At 44.9% G+C, this 19,120-nt stretch overlaps 1 protein-coding gene across 2 annotated transcripts in view; it reads right to left on the bottom strand.

The window, feature by feature from the left end:
- The window catches only part of LOC147891230 (coiled-coil protein), a 192,188-nt gene that overhangs the window by 93,113 nt on the left and 79,955 nt on the right, over window positions 1-19,120 (bottom strand). For both annotated transcript variants that reach the window (XM_087389275.1, XM_087389276.1), the window contains exon 14: window positions 17,356-18,033. In XM_087389275.1, the coding sequence (XP_087245401.1) occupies window positions 17,356-18,033 (678 nt within the window). The remainder of the gene's footprint in view (window positions 1-17,355; window positions 18,034-19,120) is intronic.

Here is a 19,120-nt window from a genome sequence, read left to right as displayed (position 1 = left end):
CCCATAACTATCCCTGAAGAGGCAGTGGAAACGCCCTCGGATCTCATAGTACACAGGACACATGAAGACGAAATGCTCCTCTGTCTCAACCTCTTGCATGTCACACAATGTGCATATGCGCCTCTCCCTGGGTAGTCGCTTTGTTCTACCACTCTCGATGCGAAGTCTGTGTGAAGAGACTCGGAACTGCCCACGAGAGATCCTCAACGAGTGGGGTAGGTGAATTTGTGTGTATCCTGGTGGGTCAATGAAACCCTCTGTTATGATATGTAAGAAGTGATCTCTGTAGAAGCTAAGCTTCACTGGGAGTTCACTCGGTCCCAACCAGGTCCGAAATGTGTGTAGCTGTAGTAGATCCTCACGAATAACTTGGTTGACCTCGTGTGATAGGAGGGGAGAAAACAGAGCATCCATGCTGTACTGGAAGGCAGGTAGTCTATCCATGTGGAGCCCCAGTCGCTCAAACCATCTCTCTGTACGTGCATACTAGCACCTCTGGTCTCCTCCTGCTGCAAGTGCCATAGAAGAGGATAGAAAGAAAGAAAGAAAGAAAGTTTATTAACGTCTTCGGGAGACCGTGAAGGTCTATGAGACTAAAGATAACTGATACAATGAGCATAACGGTGGCGGTCTCAAAACGGGCCAGCCAACCGTTTCTACAAAAAAAGAGGTTATGAAGGACGGTGTGTCTAGTCTTGATACCAAAAATATGTGTCTACCTCCAGATGATACAAAAAAGAAGGGGGGGGCACCAAAAATGGGGCAGAGGGGGGAGATACAATATATATGTGCAGGTGGTGATTGTCAAGACCAATCATAGAGGGGCCGTCAAATGGGAGGCCTAAAAAAACCCTGCGATAGATGATTGGCCTCTGACGTCACGCGGCCTAGTCGAGCTCGGTTGTTGGGGGTGGCGGGTGGCCCTGTGGATGAGGGCAACGGTAACCCCGGTGGGGCGGGCAGAGAGCAGAGACGAGATGTCATGGACCCGGATGTGTGAGTCTGTCCGCCGGCGCAGCTGTCATGGCTCTGGCTCTCGCTCACGTCCGCGTCGTCGGCTAGATTGAGGAGAGGTATCTTGTGACTCGAAGAAATCAGTGATGGGCCGCTGGGTGTCCTCACGCTGTGTGCTGCGCGTGTCGCCGTGCTCGGAGAGAGGTATCTCGGTGGCGAGTCATCTCATGTAAGAAAGCGGCTAGGCATCACTGATCCGGGAACTGCAGCATGTGTGGGAGGGGGCCGAATCCGTCGCGGAAGAGGCAGTGGTACCGGCCCCGAATGGCATAATAGATAGGACCTCTGAAAGCAAAGTGCTCCTCCGACTCGATCTCCTTCTACGCCCCGAGGTGTAATCCCCATGGTACCTGCTACGCCCCGAGGTGTAATCCCCATATTCCCTAACTCGGTACAGATACGTGATGACCTGAAATACAACATCTAGCTGTAAAGGGGGTGACCCAAACTCAGCCTGAATGATCTTGTGAGGGACAAATGGCTTACCACGAATCATCCGTGGTAACATGAGAACTTGTAGCCGCTCTATCCGACAAGTCTGGCTCTCAATAAGGGCTGCCGTACATCCCCATTGGGCGAAACAAGGAGTCAAAAAGCAACCCCTTGGTGCGTGGATCTTGAAAGTGCGAGCGGAAGCAATGCCTCTCTAGTCTGGCTAATGAAGCATAACCCTCTGCTCAAGCGTGCTTGCATCGTGGGTCTCATAGTGAAACTGGGTCCAGAGAAGATAACCCCAAGATAAGTGTATGATGAAACTATCTCAACAGGTGACCCCTCAAATGTGAACTGCTCTTGACGCATGATGGCTCGAGATGTATTGAAGAGTAACATCACATGCACCGCTCCCATTCTCTGAAGAGAAGTGAAAACCATGCTCTGATGGTGTGGATACTGGCTTGCAATCCTCAAACTGAAAATGCTGCAAGAGCTATCCAATATACTTGGATTGTGACATCAAAATGCCCCCCTCACTGCTAGCATATGGATTCCCAGATAGTAGTGCTTTCCTTAAGCGGCATACCTTGCTTTGAGAACCTTCAACCTCAAAGCTAAGAGGTTGGAAAACATGGACCTCTTCCTTCAAATGCCCATGAAGGAAAGCTATCTTGATATCAAGCTGATGTACCTCCCAATGAAAGTGGGCAACAAAGGCAATAACAATGCGAATAGTAGTAATCCTGGAAGTGGGAGCAAAAGTCTCCTCAAAGTCAATGCCTTGCTGTTGACCATAGCCCTTAGCAACAAGACGGGCTTTGTAACGGTCCACTGAACTATCAGCTTTCCGTTTAATCTTATAAACCCCCTTAGTTCCAATGGCATTCTTGCCAGGAAGCAAGTCACAAAGTCCCAAGTGTTATTCTAATAGATAGAATCCAATTTAGCTTGCATAACCTTCAACCAACAATCATTCTGAAAGGCGTCTTTATGGCATAATGGCTCTTCATTGCATGCTGTAGCAACCAATGCATAGGCAACAAAACTAGCATGCTCTTTCTGGACAGCTGCTCTAGTATGGGCTGGCAGAGGAGTATCTTGTTTCCTGTCTATTAATGTGTCAAGGAGCCAACGGGGGACCTTCTTTCCTGGTCAAGAGCTCTGTGCACATTGTCCTGATCAATCGGAGGCAAATCAGGCTGAATATCATGCTGAATATCTGGCTGCACATGTGGCTGCAAATGACCAACAGATGGAGGAGGTACATCATCATGAGCATCTGACAGAAATAAATGTATCAAGCTGTCAAAGATATTTGGGGCATCAACAACGGGCTGTTTTTGACAGTCCAGCAAAGGCATAGTGGAAGATTCATCAAACACAACATCCCGACTGAAACACTTGCCCGTGCAGGGCTGATAGAGATTATATCCCTTGCTCTCTAAGCTATACCCAATAAAAATGCACTTGACATCTTTATCATCGAACTTGGTGCGTGTCTGAGAAGGCACATGGGCATATGCTAAGCATCCAAATGTCCTCATGTGAGAACTGCGAGGCTTACGACCTGTCCAAGCCTCATAAGGTGGGATAGTCTGCAATGCCTTTGTGGGACATTTGTTCAAAATGTAATTAGCACACATAACGGCATCCAACCACAACTTGTTAGGCAAATGCTTGCCTTTCAACATGCACCTGCCCATCTCCATCACTGATCTATTCTTCCCCTCAGCCACGAGATTCAATTGAGGAGTATAAGGCACCGTGCATCGATGATGTATGCCATGTGAAGCCCAAAAAACAGCAAACTCCTTTGACATATATTCACCCCCCCCCCCCTCTGTCTCTATTAAGGTGAGCAATGTGCAGCCCACTCTCATTCTCAGCCAAGGCAATAAAATGCTTGAAGCATATAGAAACTTCAGATTTGGATTTCAAGGCGAAAATCCAGGTGTATCTGGTGAAGTCATCAATGAATGTAACAAAATTATAGAATCCCCCAAGAGCTGCAGCACGCATGGGTCCACAAACATCACTATGAACCAAATAAAGCTTGTGTGAGGCACCAACTCTCCCATCCTTGGGAAACACAGAATGGTGCATCTTTCCAAGCAAGCAAGGTTTGCAAACATTCTTTGAAGGCATATGCATTTTTAAGAAGATTAATAACCATACCATCCTTATATAACTTCACCAAGGCCCCAAAGTTGAGGTGTACAAACCTCTCATGCCACAAATGAGTATCTGCCACGGTAGAAGAATCAAGAGCAAAGGCATGTGCTTCAGCAAGTGCAGCATCATCCAAATATCCGTCATAAGCATTAAGTCTATACAAACCTCTAGCCAATATGCCAGTCAAGACCATGGTAAAGGCATGCGTAGCATCACACACTGCACACCGAATACCATTAAAAAAAACCTGATAGCCACATGTAGCTATGGCTGAAATAGAAATAAGGTTCTTGCGAATGCCTGGAACATAAAGCACATCCTCAAGAGTGACAAGACCACCAGAAACAGAAGTAAGAGCAACTTGCCCAACACCTTTCATGGTATATAATGCATTATTGGCACATGTGACACCCCCCCCCCCTTATATGTATGCTCTAGTGAGCTGAAGAACTTCCTGTAGGAAGTAATGTGCTTGCTAGCACCACTATCAAAGAACCAGGCATCATGAACATCAGAAACTGCCATGCAAGCATCATGAACATCGTGAACATCAAGATTATACTGAAATGCTATTCTTGTGAAAAATCAGCTAGCTCATGTCGATCTTCTGCACTAAGAGAACCAGATATTGCAAGACCAGACTCTTTCTTCTTCTTTTCAGATGCAATTTTCTTCCTACATTCAAAGATATCATTCCCAGGTTTCTTGCAATAGTTACATTTTGTTATCCCCTGAAGAAGAGACACCATGAGAATGATAAGCATGTTATGAGGGGTTTACCAGCTGAAACCTTACCTTTGCCTTTGTTTTTATGTTGGGCAGCAAAGGCTTAATCAATAGCCATAAAAGCATTGCGATTTGCACAACTTTGCTCCTCCTGAAGTAGAAGAGCAACCAGCTGATCAAAAGAATAATGGTTGGCATTGCCACCTGCAACCAACCTCAATGTAGTAGCAAAGCCCTGATAAGAATCAGGCAACCCATAAAGGGTACTAGAAACAAGCTGAGAATTAGACATATTCTCATCAATATTAGCCAATTGCTCTTTCAAATCCTTCACATTAAGATAGGCATCCATGTTACCACCCTCTTCAAGTTTCAAGTCCTTCAACTGCTTGCGGAGATAGGCAACCCTCGCCTCATTCCGCACCTGATATAAGGATGCAAGCTGATCCCATGCTTGCTTAGCTGTCTTGCAAGACTGGATACGAGGGGTAATGACTCTTTTCACTGAAAGAGCAATCACGGCATGTGCTTTGGCACTCAATTTGCTCCTATGTAGAAGGCAAAGTACGTGTGGTAGAAGATGAAGCTGCTCCAGAAGATGCAGCTGCTCCAGAAGTTGCATGACAGCCTTCACCTGAAGAGCATGAAGCAGTACATGTAGTACAAGAGGCAAGAGGTGTAGCACCAGAAGTTGCATTACGTGTAGGCCTGGCCTCGGAGCTTGTAACAATGTGCCATAGATTCTTGGCAGCCAATACATGCCCCATCATGTATGACCACATGGGGTAATTGGTGCCATCAAGCTTGTCATCAATCCCAAGCATCCCAAAAAGATCATCTTTGCTACCATAGCGCTAAAAATGCGAGGCAAAGGCACCAATTTGACAAAGCAAATGAGAGGATGGCAACCTCTCAAAATCAAGTGGCAAAATTCTGCTTAAGCTTCAAACCTTATTCTTGCAAAAGACTCTGCTGTCCCAAGGTGTACCTGTTGCAAAAAAAATCCCCAAAAGGCAACACGGGCCTTCCAAAGTCGGAGGCAATACCTGTAGAGGCCTTCCAAGGCAACACGGGCCTTTCCAAATGCAAATGAAGCAGAAATTGGAAAGAACCAATGCAACAACGGCTTACCCAATGATGTAGCCCGAAAGGACAGCAGTGAAAGGCTCTGAATGCGAGCAAAGAGATTCACCCTTGAAGGAGAGGTGAAAATGATAACAAATGGCAATAAGAAATGGCAATAGTGGGCTGGAAACGAGAATTACAGCAAGAGAAAGTGCTCCCACGAGGAGGAGAGCATGTGAAAATGAGAGGAGAGTGATCCAATGGAGGGGTACTCGCAGCCCGAGGCAAAGGGAAGCCAAAAGAGAGAATGGGCTCAAGGAGTGGCCTCCAGATCGCTTCAACAACCTCCAAATGTCAACAACAACTGGCACACAGCACAAGACAGCTCCAAATGCTGAAGGAAGCTTCGAATCAGCTAGCATGAGCCTCGAGGCAGACTGAGCAGAAGTAAATGAGACCATACTGCATTAAATGCAGACCGTACAGCAATAAACGGAGCCGTACTGCATTAAATACAGATGCAATATTCCGTACAAGTTCAGAACAGCCTTAAATGAGCCCACAGTGTTCCGTACAGCATTTAATATGCTGCTGTCAGTGTCCATACAGTCTGTACGGACAGTATGTCTCACACGTGTGGAGTCGCCTGCAGAAAAAGGGTTCAGATGCTCTGAAATCAAGTTATCTATGCAGCAGCAGCTCCTGGAAGAAATTTATGGCGACAAAAAAGGGAAAACCTGAATGCTCACACATGTGGAGTGCCTAGGAAAATAAAGTGACCAGCAAAAGAACGGGCTGCCAAACAGCTCCCAATGCTCCAGAAGGACTGCGGGTGTAAGGCTAGAAGGCGGATCCCTGACCTGCTCTGATACCACTGTAGGCTACGGCAAGCAATGGAAGCTCAAAAATGGAGGTGAGAAGGAGAAAAAGGAGATGTTGTGATGAATTGCAGCAAAACTGAGAGTGGACGCTCAAGAGAGAGCCAACATAACAAAACCCTAGAGCTAAATGCCCTAACTGGACTAAGTGTCCTAACTGAGCTAGGTGGTACATGTACTAACTGCACCAACAGACCTATTGGATTTTAACTAGGCCTACAAGGCACATACCAAGGAATAAGTGGCACCTATGGATAGCCCATAGAATGGCCTACATCAATGTGATACCTTATTACACCGTGCCTCCCAAGAGTGACGTCGAAATACATGGCCTACCTTTGTCATCTAGAACATCTCTCTATTTGGATTCCCCACAAAATGTGCCGTCCTTGATGCCTAAATCCACTACTAAGGATCAGCACTGAGGCATAAGGCCCCATGATCTGCCCTCATGCAACAGTCACCAGCATGTTAAGAGCACACTATCATCCAATGGTGAAAACGTTGGTCACATGGCTAAGGCACAACTTAGATGGCCCAAACCCCCAAATTGTAGGATGGAGGCTGTGCACCTTAGCTCAAACGGACTCCTACCCGCAAGCACCCATGAAACACATCCTAAAGGGGATGGTTGGCGAATTTTGATTAATACAAGGAAGGAATGTGTTCTCAAATAGTAGGGGCAAGACCAAAGGCTAGCAGCTCCACCCTCGAGCACCTCGGCTCAAGAGGCATCATGCAATGTAATGCCCAAAAAAAACGCCCTACTAGGAACATTTGGCAAATTTTGATGAATAGGAAAGAAATGTGTTCTTTGCGAGTGTGTAGTCTCCTCTTGCTAAGGTAGAAAGCAGCATACCTTCTTCCTCCCAGAACACTTCCTCTTTGCCGAGAGCAAGGAGAACTACCATACACATTGTCACAATGCCCCAAAAGGGACAACACTGTGTTTGGAGACATGTTCCTCATCTTACAAAAACCGAATTATCTAGGGTTGATTATCTCAAAGTTACATGTGCACAAAAACGAGAGGTGTGTCCTTAAAAGTCTTCCTAGACTATGTGGTTGATTGGATGTCGTCTCAAATTGTGAAACCTTCTCCATGGAGGGGGCTAGTGTTTTGATGCACTCGGTGTCATGTGAGGCATGTGTGTATGGTGTGATGGTTGCATTATGGGGATATTATGTTATTTTGGATGTCCATGGATGCTTAAAAATTTGAATGTTGTACATGATCTCCAAGGCTTCCCTTTTGATTGTGGAGTAATTCTTGTCTACCATTGAAAAAATTCGGCTCACATAGAGATTGATTTAGGAGCTCGTGGCATCATAGATCATTGCACAGTGCCATACACACCACAACAAGATGGTGTTGCAAAACGGAAGAACAAAACTTTGATAGAAATGACGTGGTGGATGATGAAAGGGAAGTATTTGCCAAAAAAAAACTGGTTGGATGCTGTCATGTGTGTCATTTAAGACATCAAACCTTATGAGGCATGGATACATCTTAAGCCAGTTTTTTCACAATGAGAGTGTTCAAATGCCTTGCATATGCTCATGTTCCGTCTCAGCTTCCACAAAAGCTTGAGGACCAGGCTGTCAAATGTATTTTCATTGGATTTAGCCCAGAAAGGAAAGGGTACATGTTATATAAGCCTAGTCTAGGCGAGGTTATCATTAGCAAACATGTGGTTTTTGCTGAAAACTATGTCATGCCTTTTGTTGGACTGTCAAAAACAGCCAACTATTGTTGCTTCTGGAGTATTCATGAAGTATCCCACAGAGGCATATGTAGGACTGTAAGAAAAGGCAAGAACGTCATACAGAGAGCATGACTCAACCGAATGTCATCGCACAGAAATATCTTATGAACACATGAGGTCATGAAGAAAGGAGAAGGCATAATGTTGCTCAATAAACTAGCAATCCCCATCCAAATGAATGTCACATGTCTACAGTCCCATAAACAATGCTCAATAGTCTCCTCAGCAGAATGGCAACAAATATAGATAGAATCAGCCACGAGCATAGACCTCCACTAGTTCACTGCAATCCCTCCATGAGTAAAAAGCCAAAAGGTCATATTGATGTTTCTATTCCTGAGGGATTTCCAGAGTCTCTTTCAAAAGGGAATTTTCTATTCCTAAGGGATTTCCAGAGTCTCTTTCAAAAGAATTTTTGCAAAATCTGAAAATTTTCCCAATGAGGAGATCTGGTGGATTTCCAACCTGTTGAGCTGAAACTTCCTAGCATTATTGATTGTGTAACAAAAGAAGGCGAGGCTCTTCTATCTGTGCCCTACATCAATCCATTCCCACTCCCCAGGGTCCCATTGCAAATACTTTATGATAACACCTCCATATAGCAAAATCCTCCATGAACCCAAGGAAATGTGATCTAGGTTAGGGTCTAGATACCATCCTGAAGCCAAAAAGCATTGCTCCACATGACCTACAATCCTGACAAGCTGAAAAGAAAAATATGTTAAGTATATCATCTATAGACTTGGACAACCTGGCCCCAGAATGAACATCAAAGACCAAGGCGTCCCTATCTGATCCTCGCAATCCTATAACCTGAAGTGGGATCCTTGATCCCATAAAGACCCCTACGTTCAAGCTCTAGCTTACTAAATCTCCACCAAGCCCCAAAATTCCCTAGATGGATCTAGTATGCCACATGTCTTCATTCTAGGGTCCCTCCTTAATGCATCATTTACCCCTCTCTTGGGATATCATTGAAACCAATTGCCCCTAGGCACATTTCATGCATTTAGGTCCCTTAGCCTTAGATCCACCTAGTCTAGTGCCATGTCACCCACACCAAGGACCTTGACCTTTATTCCTTTTTTATCATTTACATGAAGCCCAAACAAATATAATACAAACATTGATCCTTTAAAGGAAAATTTCGACTGACCCTTTCGAGGTCATGTTACCTCAACTTGAGCGTAACATTCCTTTCCTCTTCAAGCATCAGCGTCCTCGATGATAAAGTCTGGAAACACTCTCCGTAACTGGCATAAGGATTCTAACAATGGCAGCCACTTGTTTCATGTATGTTGCCTCAATGACACATATGCTCTAAGCATATCCTCTAAAATTTGGTTGATTCTTTCCGTCTGACCATCCGCATCCGGATGATCCCCACTACTCATTCCCAACTCAGTCCTTAGTGTCTCAAATACCACAGTCCATAAATGACCGGTAAATTTGACATCCCTATTTGACACTATGGATTTGGGTAATCCATGCAAACAAAATATATGTCTAATAAACAAATCCGCCACTTGCGGGGCACTGACAGACTCTCTAGTTGGAATGAAGTGAGCCATCTTAATAAGACGATCAATCACCATAAGGATAGAATCATATCCACCTTGTGTTGTAGGCAGACCTACAATAAAGTCCATGGAAATGCTCTCCCACCTACCTAGTGGTATCTCCAAGGGCTGTAAAAGTCCGGGTGGCTTCACCCATTCTGCCTTACTTACTTGACACGAAAAACAACGTGTCACATATTCATGAATATGCTTTTTTCATCTTTGGCCAAAAGAAATCTCGTCTCACGAGATCATATGTCTTCTCGACTCCTGGATGTCCCGCACATGGGCTATCATGGCATTGTTGAATGACTCTTTGCCTGAGATCATTCTGATTAGGTACTACTACCTTGCCATTTCTTTTCAGCATACCATCCCTTATGGCATATCTTACATAAGTTTGACCTTTTCTGGATGCCAGGTCATCCTTTTCCCCGGGTTTGAATACATGAGCCTTAGGCCAAAGGCTCTGGACGAGAACTCGTCCACCTTTTGAGTTTTTCTAATCTCGGTTATTAGAGCACTCTCTAATACCGTGAAACTCATATTATGCATAATGTGTGACAACGCATCAGCAACTTTATTATCCTTCCCTACCAAGGCCATTGCTCTTATTGGTCTTTGCGTGGCCGACTCTCTCATTCATCATGTGGACTTCAAGTCAACTGCTAAGGAGGTTGGGGATCGCCTTGAGAAGTTCTTTGGTAATAAAATCACCAACTCTAAAGTCTTTTTGAAGCTTAAATTTTATGATCTGAAAATGGAAGAGAGTGATGAGTTGAGTGATCATCTAGCCCGGTTTCAATCTCTTGTTCAACAACTCTCAAGTTTGAAGAGTGTTCCTGATGATGAAGATAAGATGGCCGTCCTTCTGAAGAGTATGCATGGCATTTCTCGCTTTGAGCACTTTCTTGAGATCCTTCGTCTTGCCACTACCACGTTGGATGATATAGTCAGTTGTTTACAAAAATGTTTCAAAGTATCGTGATCAACATCAACATAACTGACCCATACAAATAATGTCTCCATGTTTTCAGAGCATGGACAACAGCATACAACTCTAATTCATGAGTTGGCCAATTTCGTTGAGAGGGAGAAAGCTTCTTGCTTTCAAAGGCTACTGGCCTTCCCTCTTGGAGGAGAACTGCTCCTACCGCAATGCCACTTGCATCGGTTTCAAGGAAAAACGGTTTCTGGGGATCAACTATTTTTAACACCGGTCCTGAGACCACAGCTTATTTTATGGTGTTAAAACTTTCCTGTTGATTTTGTCCCCATATAAAAGGTACTTTATCTGAGGTCAGATCAGTCAATGGCGATACTATTTCGGAATATCCTTTGATATGCCTTCGATAAAATTGGACAAATCCCAAGAATGATCGCAAAGCGGTCAAACTCTGAGGGATTGGCCAACAGTATCGCAGCCACTTTCTTTGGATCCATTTCTACCTCCTCAGGAGTAATTATGAATCCTAAATATTCAAGTCTTACCATACATAGTATAGTTTTCTTTTTATTTACATAAAGACTGGCTTTCCTCAAAGTACTGAACACTATTCTTAAGTGTTCATGATGCTCAGTAATACTTTTACTGAATACCAGAATATCGTCAATAAAATGTACTACAAACTTTTTGATATACGGACGTAGTAAATCGTTCATAAGCATGACGAATGTAGCTGGAGCATTGGTAAGTCCAAAGGGCATTCCCAAAAACTCATAATGTCCAAACCTGCTTCTAAAAGCGGTTTTATGCACATCCTTGGCCCTAATACGGATCTGATGGTAGCCACATTTAAGATCTATCTTACTGAAAATTACGGCCCCATGTAATGCATCTAGCAAATCGTCGATCCGAGCCATCGGATACCTGTGCTTAATAGTGATATTATTCAATGCTATGTAATCTATACAGAGGCGAAAAGTATCATCTTTCTTCTTCTTTAATATCACTAGCGAAGCAAAAGGTGAGAAACTTGGTTGAATCTGCCCCAACTTGAGGTATTCTTCCAGTTGTCTTTGCACCTCCGCCTCTTCAGTAAAACTCAACCTATAGGGAGGTTTATTTACAGGTTCTGCCCTCGGGATTAGTTCAATCTTATGCTGAACATTCCGCTCTGGAGGTAACCCATAAGGTAGCTCATCCCTAAAACAATCAGAGAACTCCTCTGTTATTTGATCAGCCAGCTTGGCCATCTCTCCATTTTGAGTAACATCAGTGCTAGCTGAAGAATCATCAATCGACTCTACCGATGCTGTACAAAGAAACAAAAACTCTTCTTGAGCTTTTCGAATTTCCATCACAGAAACCAACGGTCCTTGAGGTATATCTTTTTCACCTCGTAGGACATACAGCACATCATTCATCTTGAATTGATAAATGTGCTTTTTTTAATCTATGGCTGGATTCTTCCTAGAATGCCAAGCCTTACCCAGGGCTATGTCTGCATGAGCAAGCTTAGTCATCTCAAAATCAAGCTTCTCAGCATAGTCTTGAATTTGAAGCTCCAACTGGGTAACCCTTTGGTCCCATACTTCAGTTGAACTTCCATCTGCCATCCTGACTGTATATGCATAGTCAAATGGGCTAGTCTTTAGTTTCAGCCTCTTTACAAGCTTCGAGTTAATTACATTGTGTGTTGACACTGAGTCAAACAACACAATGACATCATGATTAGCTACTTGCCCTTTCATCTTAATTAACTCCGTATCATTAAAGGCTGTATACCCCGTTGCTGCGGGCTTTGACAAGATATTATCAGGTGCACTAGTTACTAACTTAGCAACAGACACACATAACAAAAAAGGTACTAACCTTTGAGAAGATCCCGCTAGCTGAATCCGCATCTGTTCTGCTCTGGGACTTTCCTCCACTTCCACGTCGCATTCTGAGACCACCATCTCAGCCATCCGATGATCCTTGTTTCGTGGACAATCTTTCCACTGATGAGGCTGAAGGCAACCAAAACACAAGCCTTCTCTCCTCGCTTTTTTCCTTTGCTCTCGGTTTAAAGAAGACTTTGACTAAGCCTGGGCTGCCATTGGTGTTACTTTTCTTTTCATTCCAATGGTGGTACTTGATTTTGGAGTCTCAACTGGTTTCGCCTGCTTGGCTTGACCACTAGGCTGTGAGGCACTCCCTTTGCTAATCCACTTCTTCTTAAACCCAGTTTTCTTCGGGTACCCATACTGAGTCCCAACCTGCACAAACCCACTTGGTCTGTTCTCTTTTGCATCCTCATAGTTCAAGGCTATGGCAATTGCTTCATCTAGCGTGTTCGCATACTTAGCCCGAACTTCCATCTTTATCCGATCATTCAATCCAAAGATAAAATCTTTTACTTGGATTGATTGAGATAGGGGTTCATCAACCTTCATTACACTTTCTTTGAGCTTATCAGTGTATTCCGCCACTGATAAGTTTCTCTGACGAAGGTTTCAATACTAATCCCAAGCTCGGGATGCTTCGTCAGGAGGTAAGAAGTGTTTTCTAAATTCCTTTTTAAACCCCTCCCAAGTAGTGGATGCTACTCCATCTTTCTGCTGTTTTATCCACCACCTATCCGTTGCCTCATTAAACATATGGGTGGCCTCGCGGATTTTCTTCATATCATTCCTGATTTCACAAATGGCGAATGCCTCGTCCCATTTGTGTAACCAGGTCTCAATGATATCGGAACTACGGTCAAACATCCGACTAGAATACTTTTTTGGCCTATAATTGGTAATATTAGGCACTTTAGCCCTCCTAGGCTCGACCGTACGAACACTCGACTCCGGTTCCATTGGAGATTTACCTTTCTCCTCACGAGATGGTCTGGCAGACATACTATGCACCATTTTCCTAAGTTCAGATTGCCCTACATTTGCTTGTAACTGCTGCGCTAAAATCTGTTGCAAGGCATCCTCTAACATTGAAATTCTGCCAGATAGTGTATGACCTGCTGGACGCGACACCTGTGGGGTCGGCCGGACTCCCGACTCTACGGGATCCATCCTGGAAGCTTCTTCTTCTACTTCCATTTAGGTCAATGGGTGGTTTTTTTTTTAAAAAAAAAATTTAAATAATAAAACACCGCTTGAAACTGTATCTACAAATCGAAAGTCCAACTTCCAACTTTACAGCTAACCAAGCATATATCACATTGTAACCAAAACCACTCTTCCTTGTACTAGGGAAAACTCCTGCAATCCAAATTGACTCATACATGGAGGCAAATAAACAAGCATATGCTCCAACTAAACTTAGAAGGCATAGAGAGCTCCCTGATTATAATTCTTGCTGCATGAAGAGATCAACTAGTCCCTGTAGTCCACTCCAAATCTGCATTTATGACTTGCCTTGTGACCACAAACATACTCTAGTATCTACCCCTTCACACGAGCTCACGATCAAGCGCAACCAACGAAAGCCTAGCTCTGCACACACATGCAGCCCGTCGCTGCCCGAAGCGCCGTTCGCATGCCCCAGACTTCCGCTTGTCGATCATTCTTTCAAACTATGGTCTAGCCTTCCCGTCCGTCGACTGCTTTAGCTGCATCGTCGTCCATCACCTACGACTTCTACTAGCACAAGGTCGCCTTTATACTTCTCAAGATAATTCCCACGGATGCTATGACGTTGCCATTGGTTACGGTGGCAGATAATATCCAATATCCTTTTCTTGTTACAGCCAATATCTTCAAAGACGATACGTAAGACGATCGATTGATACCTGCTCCAATGGCACGACCTGCATCTTATCTTTGGCGCTTCCAGAATTACAAACTCCAGACAATTCCGCTCGCTACCCCTGATCGCTCTGCGCGTTTCTTCTCATGGAGTTTGCACGTCCTATGCAATAACTAGCCCCCGCAATGTCCAAAAGCCTTTGAAGACAACAACTCGTAAACCTCCGCGTGCGCCACTGTTGATTATCCAACACAACTCCAATGTTGATGAATTACTCGATGGCCTGAACCAGACGACACGAACGATCTACTCTCCACAGATCGTACCGCTCTAATATCAAATATTACACGAAAATCTGTCTGCTCCCAGAAAGTTATGTCGAATCGCGGGCACAAGCACGTAGAATCACCTCCCAGCCAATTCTCGGTGGTCGTAAGCTTTCACGCTCAGGAAATCTACGTTCAAGCTCTAGCTTACTAAATCTCCACCAAGCCCCAAAATTCCCTAGATGGATCTAGTATGCCACATGTCTTCATTCTAGGGTCCCTCCTTAATGCATCATTTACCCCTCTCTTGGGATATCATTGAAACCAATTGCCCCTAGGCACATTTCATGCATTTAGGTCCCTTAGCCTTAGATCCACCTAGTCTAGTGCCATGTCACCCACACCAAGGACCTTGACCTTTATTCCTTTTTTATCATTTACATGAAGCCCAAACAAATATAATACAAACATTGATCCTTTAAAGGAAAATGTTGACTGACCCTTCCGAGGTCATGTTACCTCAACTTGAGCGTAACAGAGAGCACTCTCTATGTACGCAAGATCGATGCTGACTTGCTGATTCTTATTCTTTATGTGGATGATATGCTCCTCTACATAGCATATTGCAGCCCTTAGAGCTGATTTGCAGCATTCATTTGCTATGAATGATTTGGGCCAGCTCCACTGTCACGTTAGAGGTTGCGAGAGTGGATCCCTTACATACAAGTGGTATAAGAGGTTACAATATGTGCTCTTCAGTTTTAATACCGCCTGCTTTTCCCCTTATTAATTAATTTATTTCTAAAAAATAACCTTGGATCCTGTTGATCTTCTAATGATCCAAGCAAGTAAATGATACAGGAACATTTGGAGCTTTTTATATGCTGTGCCCACGGCCCTCCACTTTGAAGGGGGGGTCGTGCTGTGATTTAAATGGCATTTTTAACATAATTTCTCATAAAACGTTAGTATGTACCACACGAAGCTTGTCTTTACATTCGTGAATAAATTCTCTTTTTCTCTAAGAAGTACCCTAGAATCTTCAAAGTATATGTCCACCCTGTAGAAGAAAATGCTTATGAACATAGAGTGTAACAATAATGCTCCATATTTGAAAGAGAAGCCCACCCTTATTCTGGGACAGGCTTCATTGCTTCAAATCAATTTCCTAAAGTGAACCAGCTATTTCCACCTTAAGGCGCATTTTAATGGCAACTAGATTCAATTATCAGTTTGTGCTCCGCATCCATCCTTCTCTAGGCTCATCTGTTGTGTGTTCAAGTGACAACTGAAATCCACTACAACAAGGGCTCATTCCCTCGGTACACATAATACACCCGAATAAAATTTATAACTATTTCCATTCGGCCTTTCATTTTCTTACCACGCCAGATACTTTCACACCATTAATATAAAGATTGCACCAGACTCTTCAATCAGACACGTGGAGTCCTTCAGCTGACAGCTGTAACCTGACCCAGCTTTTGTTTATACCTTGAAACAGTCCCCTTTCAAAGTATCTTGGCTTGCTTTTCCTATGCCAAGCTGCAGCCCATGATCAGTGTACTTGGTCTCTTCCTGTTGGTCTTCAAACATTAAGAACCTAGTCTGACTCCAGAAAACTTCATCAAAAGGGCCGGCCTTACCAAAGGGAAATCTCTATCAAGGACTTGGGACTGCCCACCAACTCTGGCATGGCAGTCCTCTTGGCAATACATCACAGGATCTGTTTCCTCTCCAACAGCACAAGGAAGTTAAAAACCAGTTCCCCTTTATCCACAGCATCTCCGCGTCAAAAGGAAGCCAATCTCCTTATTAAATTTACAATAAGCCTGCAACTAGAGCACTTCCTAGTCTCCCTCCATAAAAGTTCATCAAAAGGCCAGGCCATACAAAAGAGATGTCTCTATCGTGGACTTGCACATTCCCAGTTGGTGATACGCCACAGCATTTGCCTTTCCAACAGCAGCAGGAGCTTAAAAACTAGTAGCATCTCAGTGTTGAAGGAAGCCAATCTCCTTATTAAATTGACAATCAGCTGGCAATTGTAGATCTTAAGCTACGACGCTCAGCACTTGACAGACTGGTCCTTACCCATAGCGCAGCCTACAGTCACTGTGTCATTTTTTAATCACCGCTCTAGATCTCTTCACGACTAGCTTCTTTCTTTTAATTTTAATTTTATTTTCTTGTTCCCTTTTTTGAGGGATGGCTTCTTTATTTACACAAAACTCCAGTTTTTGTGGCACAAATGTCACATGGCATATAGACTAGTTCACCATACAAAGACATTTTTATTAAATGTGTACAAGAAGTTTTTTTCTGTGTCACATTGAAAGCCTACAACCACAATCTCTCTATCTGTGGTGCAGAGGCGAACTCAAGCAGTGGTAAAGGGCTAATCATTAAAATAGAAGACATCCACCTGATATTCTTCATTGCTAGATAGAAGCCTCCTATTCCTTCACTAGGTGAGAAAACCTTTTGATTCTAAACTTTCTAATACTTCTGCCATGTCCAAAAAGCCATATAGAGTTTGATCTTTTCAGTACCTTCATAAACACAAATTTCATTGAGAAATATCTCACAAGTGTGCTACTGTTAAGCATTGATATTGCCATATTGTGTGCGAATGTGTTAAATTTAAAAAAGGATTCCACATCAGACAACCACAATGTCGTCTTTCACATTTACTAGTCAGAAAAGTAATTCAGTGCAGAAACTGTAATGGCAGCAAGATCATACAGTGACAAGCAGACCAGGTACAGATGCAAAAATGATAACTCTTCCAATGATGCTCACCTCCAGATTTTGCCGGTGAAAGGTCCCAAAATACTTCTCGCATAATTTAACCAGTTTGGCTCTAAGCGAGATTGCTTCTGCACCACTGAAGGCCTCTCCGGCCAAAACAAACCTGTTCACCCAATCTAAGCTTTGCAAAAAATGATGCGGGCTTGTCGCACACAGTGCATCACAAGATAGTAAGGCTGACACACGGCGGGCAGCAAGTTCCCACACATGCTTTCTGCCTTTGTCTAAAGCCTTACTCACATTAAAGACCGTTTCTTTTCTCAAATTCTCAGTCAGATCACTGAGTGATCCTCCAACAACCACTGCTTCATCCAGTACCTTTCCAATATCATGACTTCCTACCAAAAAAAGATCCTGCTTCTCATCTCCCATGACCAAAGCAGAATTTTTACCATTTTCAGACTTTCCCTCACTGAGATGGCAGGAGTTCAGCAGAGAACTACTTACTGACATATCTACATCCTCCACTGCCCCCATAGACAATCGTAGTGGAGACCATTCAGATTCACAGTTTCCGGACACACCTAGAGACAAGGGTGCTGCATTATTTTGGTGACTCTCATGCAGGAGGGCATGTGCTTGTATATTTCCATGACTCATACCGCATTTTTCCTTGCCATTTGCAAGGGGTCTCCCAGGCTCATCCCCTGCTAGCGCTCGTCTTCTTTCCTACAAGGCAAAACCAAATAAAAAGATGTGAGGAGCTTCAAATCACAATATAAGATATTTACGTTGACTCACATATGTTTGTCCTAATTATTGCATTCCATGTGCTAAATTAGCCAAACATCCTTGAGTATTTATGGAACCAATCAAACTACGACACTGGCAAAAGTGCAGCCAGACGTCTACTGAGGTTCCAATATCCCTAAGTCTATGACATAAATGAAAACTAAAACCATGCACTTCATATAATTTTTATATTTAATTAAAAAAAAAAAAAAAAGGTCTGCTGCTCCTGCGAGCCTCCCCCTCCCCTTCCGTACCTCTACCTCCCTTAGCCCCCTCCTCCTCGCTTCGACCTCTCCCGCCCCTACCTCTCCGCCCTCACCTCCCCTCACCCGCCGTTGCCGCCGCGCCCTCCCTCGCAACCCCCCGCCTCACCTCCGCCTCACCCCTGCCCTCCGACCTCACCCCCCCCTCGCACCTCCGCTCACCCCCTCGCACCTCCGCCTCACCCCCCCCCCTCACTGCTGCCTCTCCGCCCTCACCCCTCACATCCCGCCTCACCCCCGCCTCACTCCGCCCCCCCTCGCTATGCCCACCCCCTCGCCGCTCCGTCCCCTCCCCCCTCGCCCCTCCGCTCCACCCCGCCCCACCACCACTCCGCTCCCCCCCGCCTCCCGTTTCGCCCCCCCGCCCCTCGCCTTACCGCCCCCGCCCCCTCCCGCCTCTCCGCCCTTCCGCTCCACCCCCGCCTTCCCTTCCCGCCCTCCGCCCCCGCCCCCCCCCGCCCCTTCGCTCCACCCCGCCCCTTCCGTCCCACCCTTTCACCCCGCCCCCCGTCCGTCCTCCCGCCCCGCTCCGCCTCTCCCCCGCTTCTGTTCCCGCCTCCCCACCTCACCCGCGCTCCGCCCCCACTCCTCCACCCCGCGCCACCTCCGCTTCCTGTCCTCCCATCCCGCTTCCTCCGCCCTCCGCCCTCCATCCTTCCCGCTTTTCGCCTCCGCATCCGTCTTCCGCACACCCAGGCTCCACCCTCCCGCATCTATCCCCCCCTTTTTTGGGTGGCAGTCTCTTCCTCATCGGAAGCCTC

This window comes from Dipteris shenzhenensis, chromosome 18, assembly GCF_047967505.1.
Source record: "Dipteris shenzhenensis isolate YYH24624 ecotype China chromosome 18, Dip_SZ_1.0, whole genome shotgun sequence".
Taxonomy (NCBI): domain Eukaryota; kingdom Viridiplantae; phylum Streptophyta; class Polypodiopsida; order Gleicheniales; family Dipteridaceae; genus Dipteris; species Dipteris shenzhenensis.
Note: the sequence above shows the minus strand (reverse complement) of the source record. Positions and strands in the feature narration are given on the sequence as shown.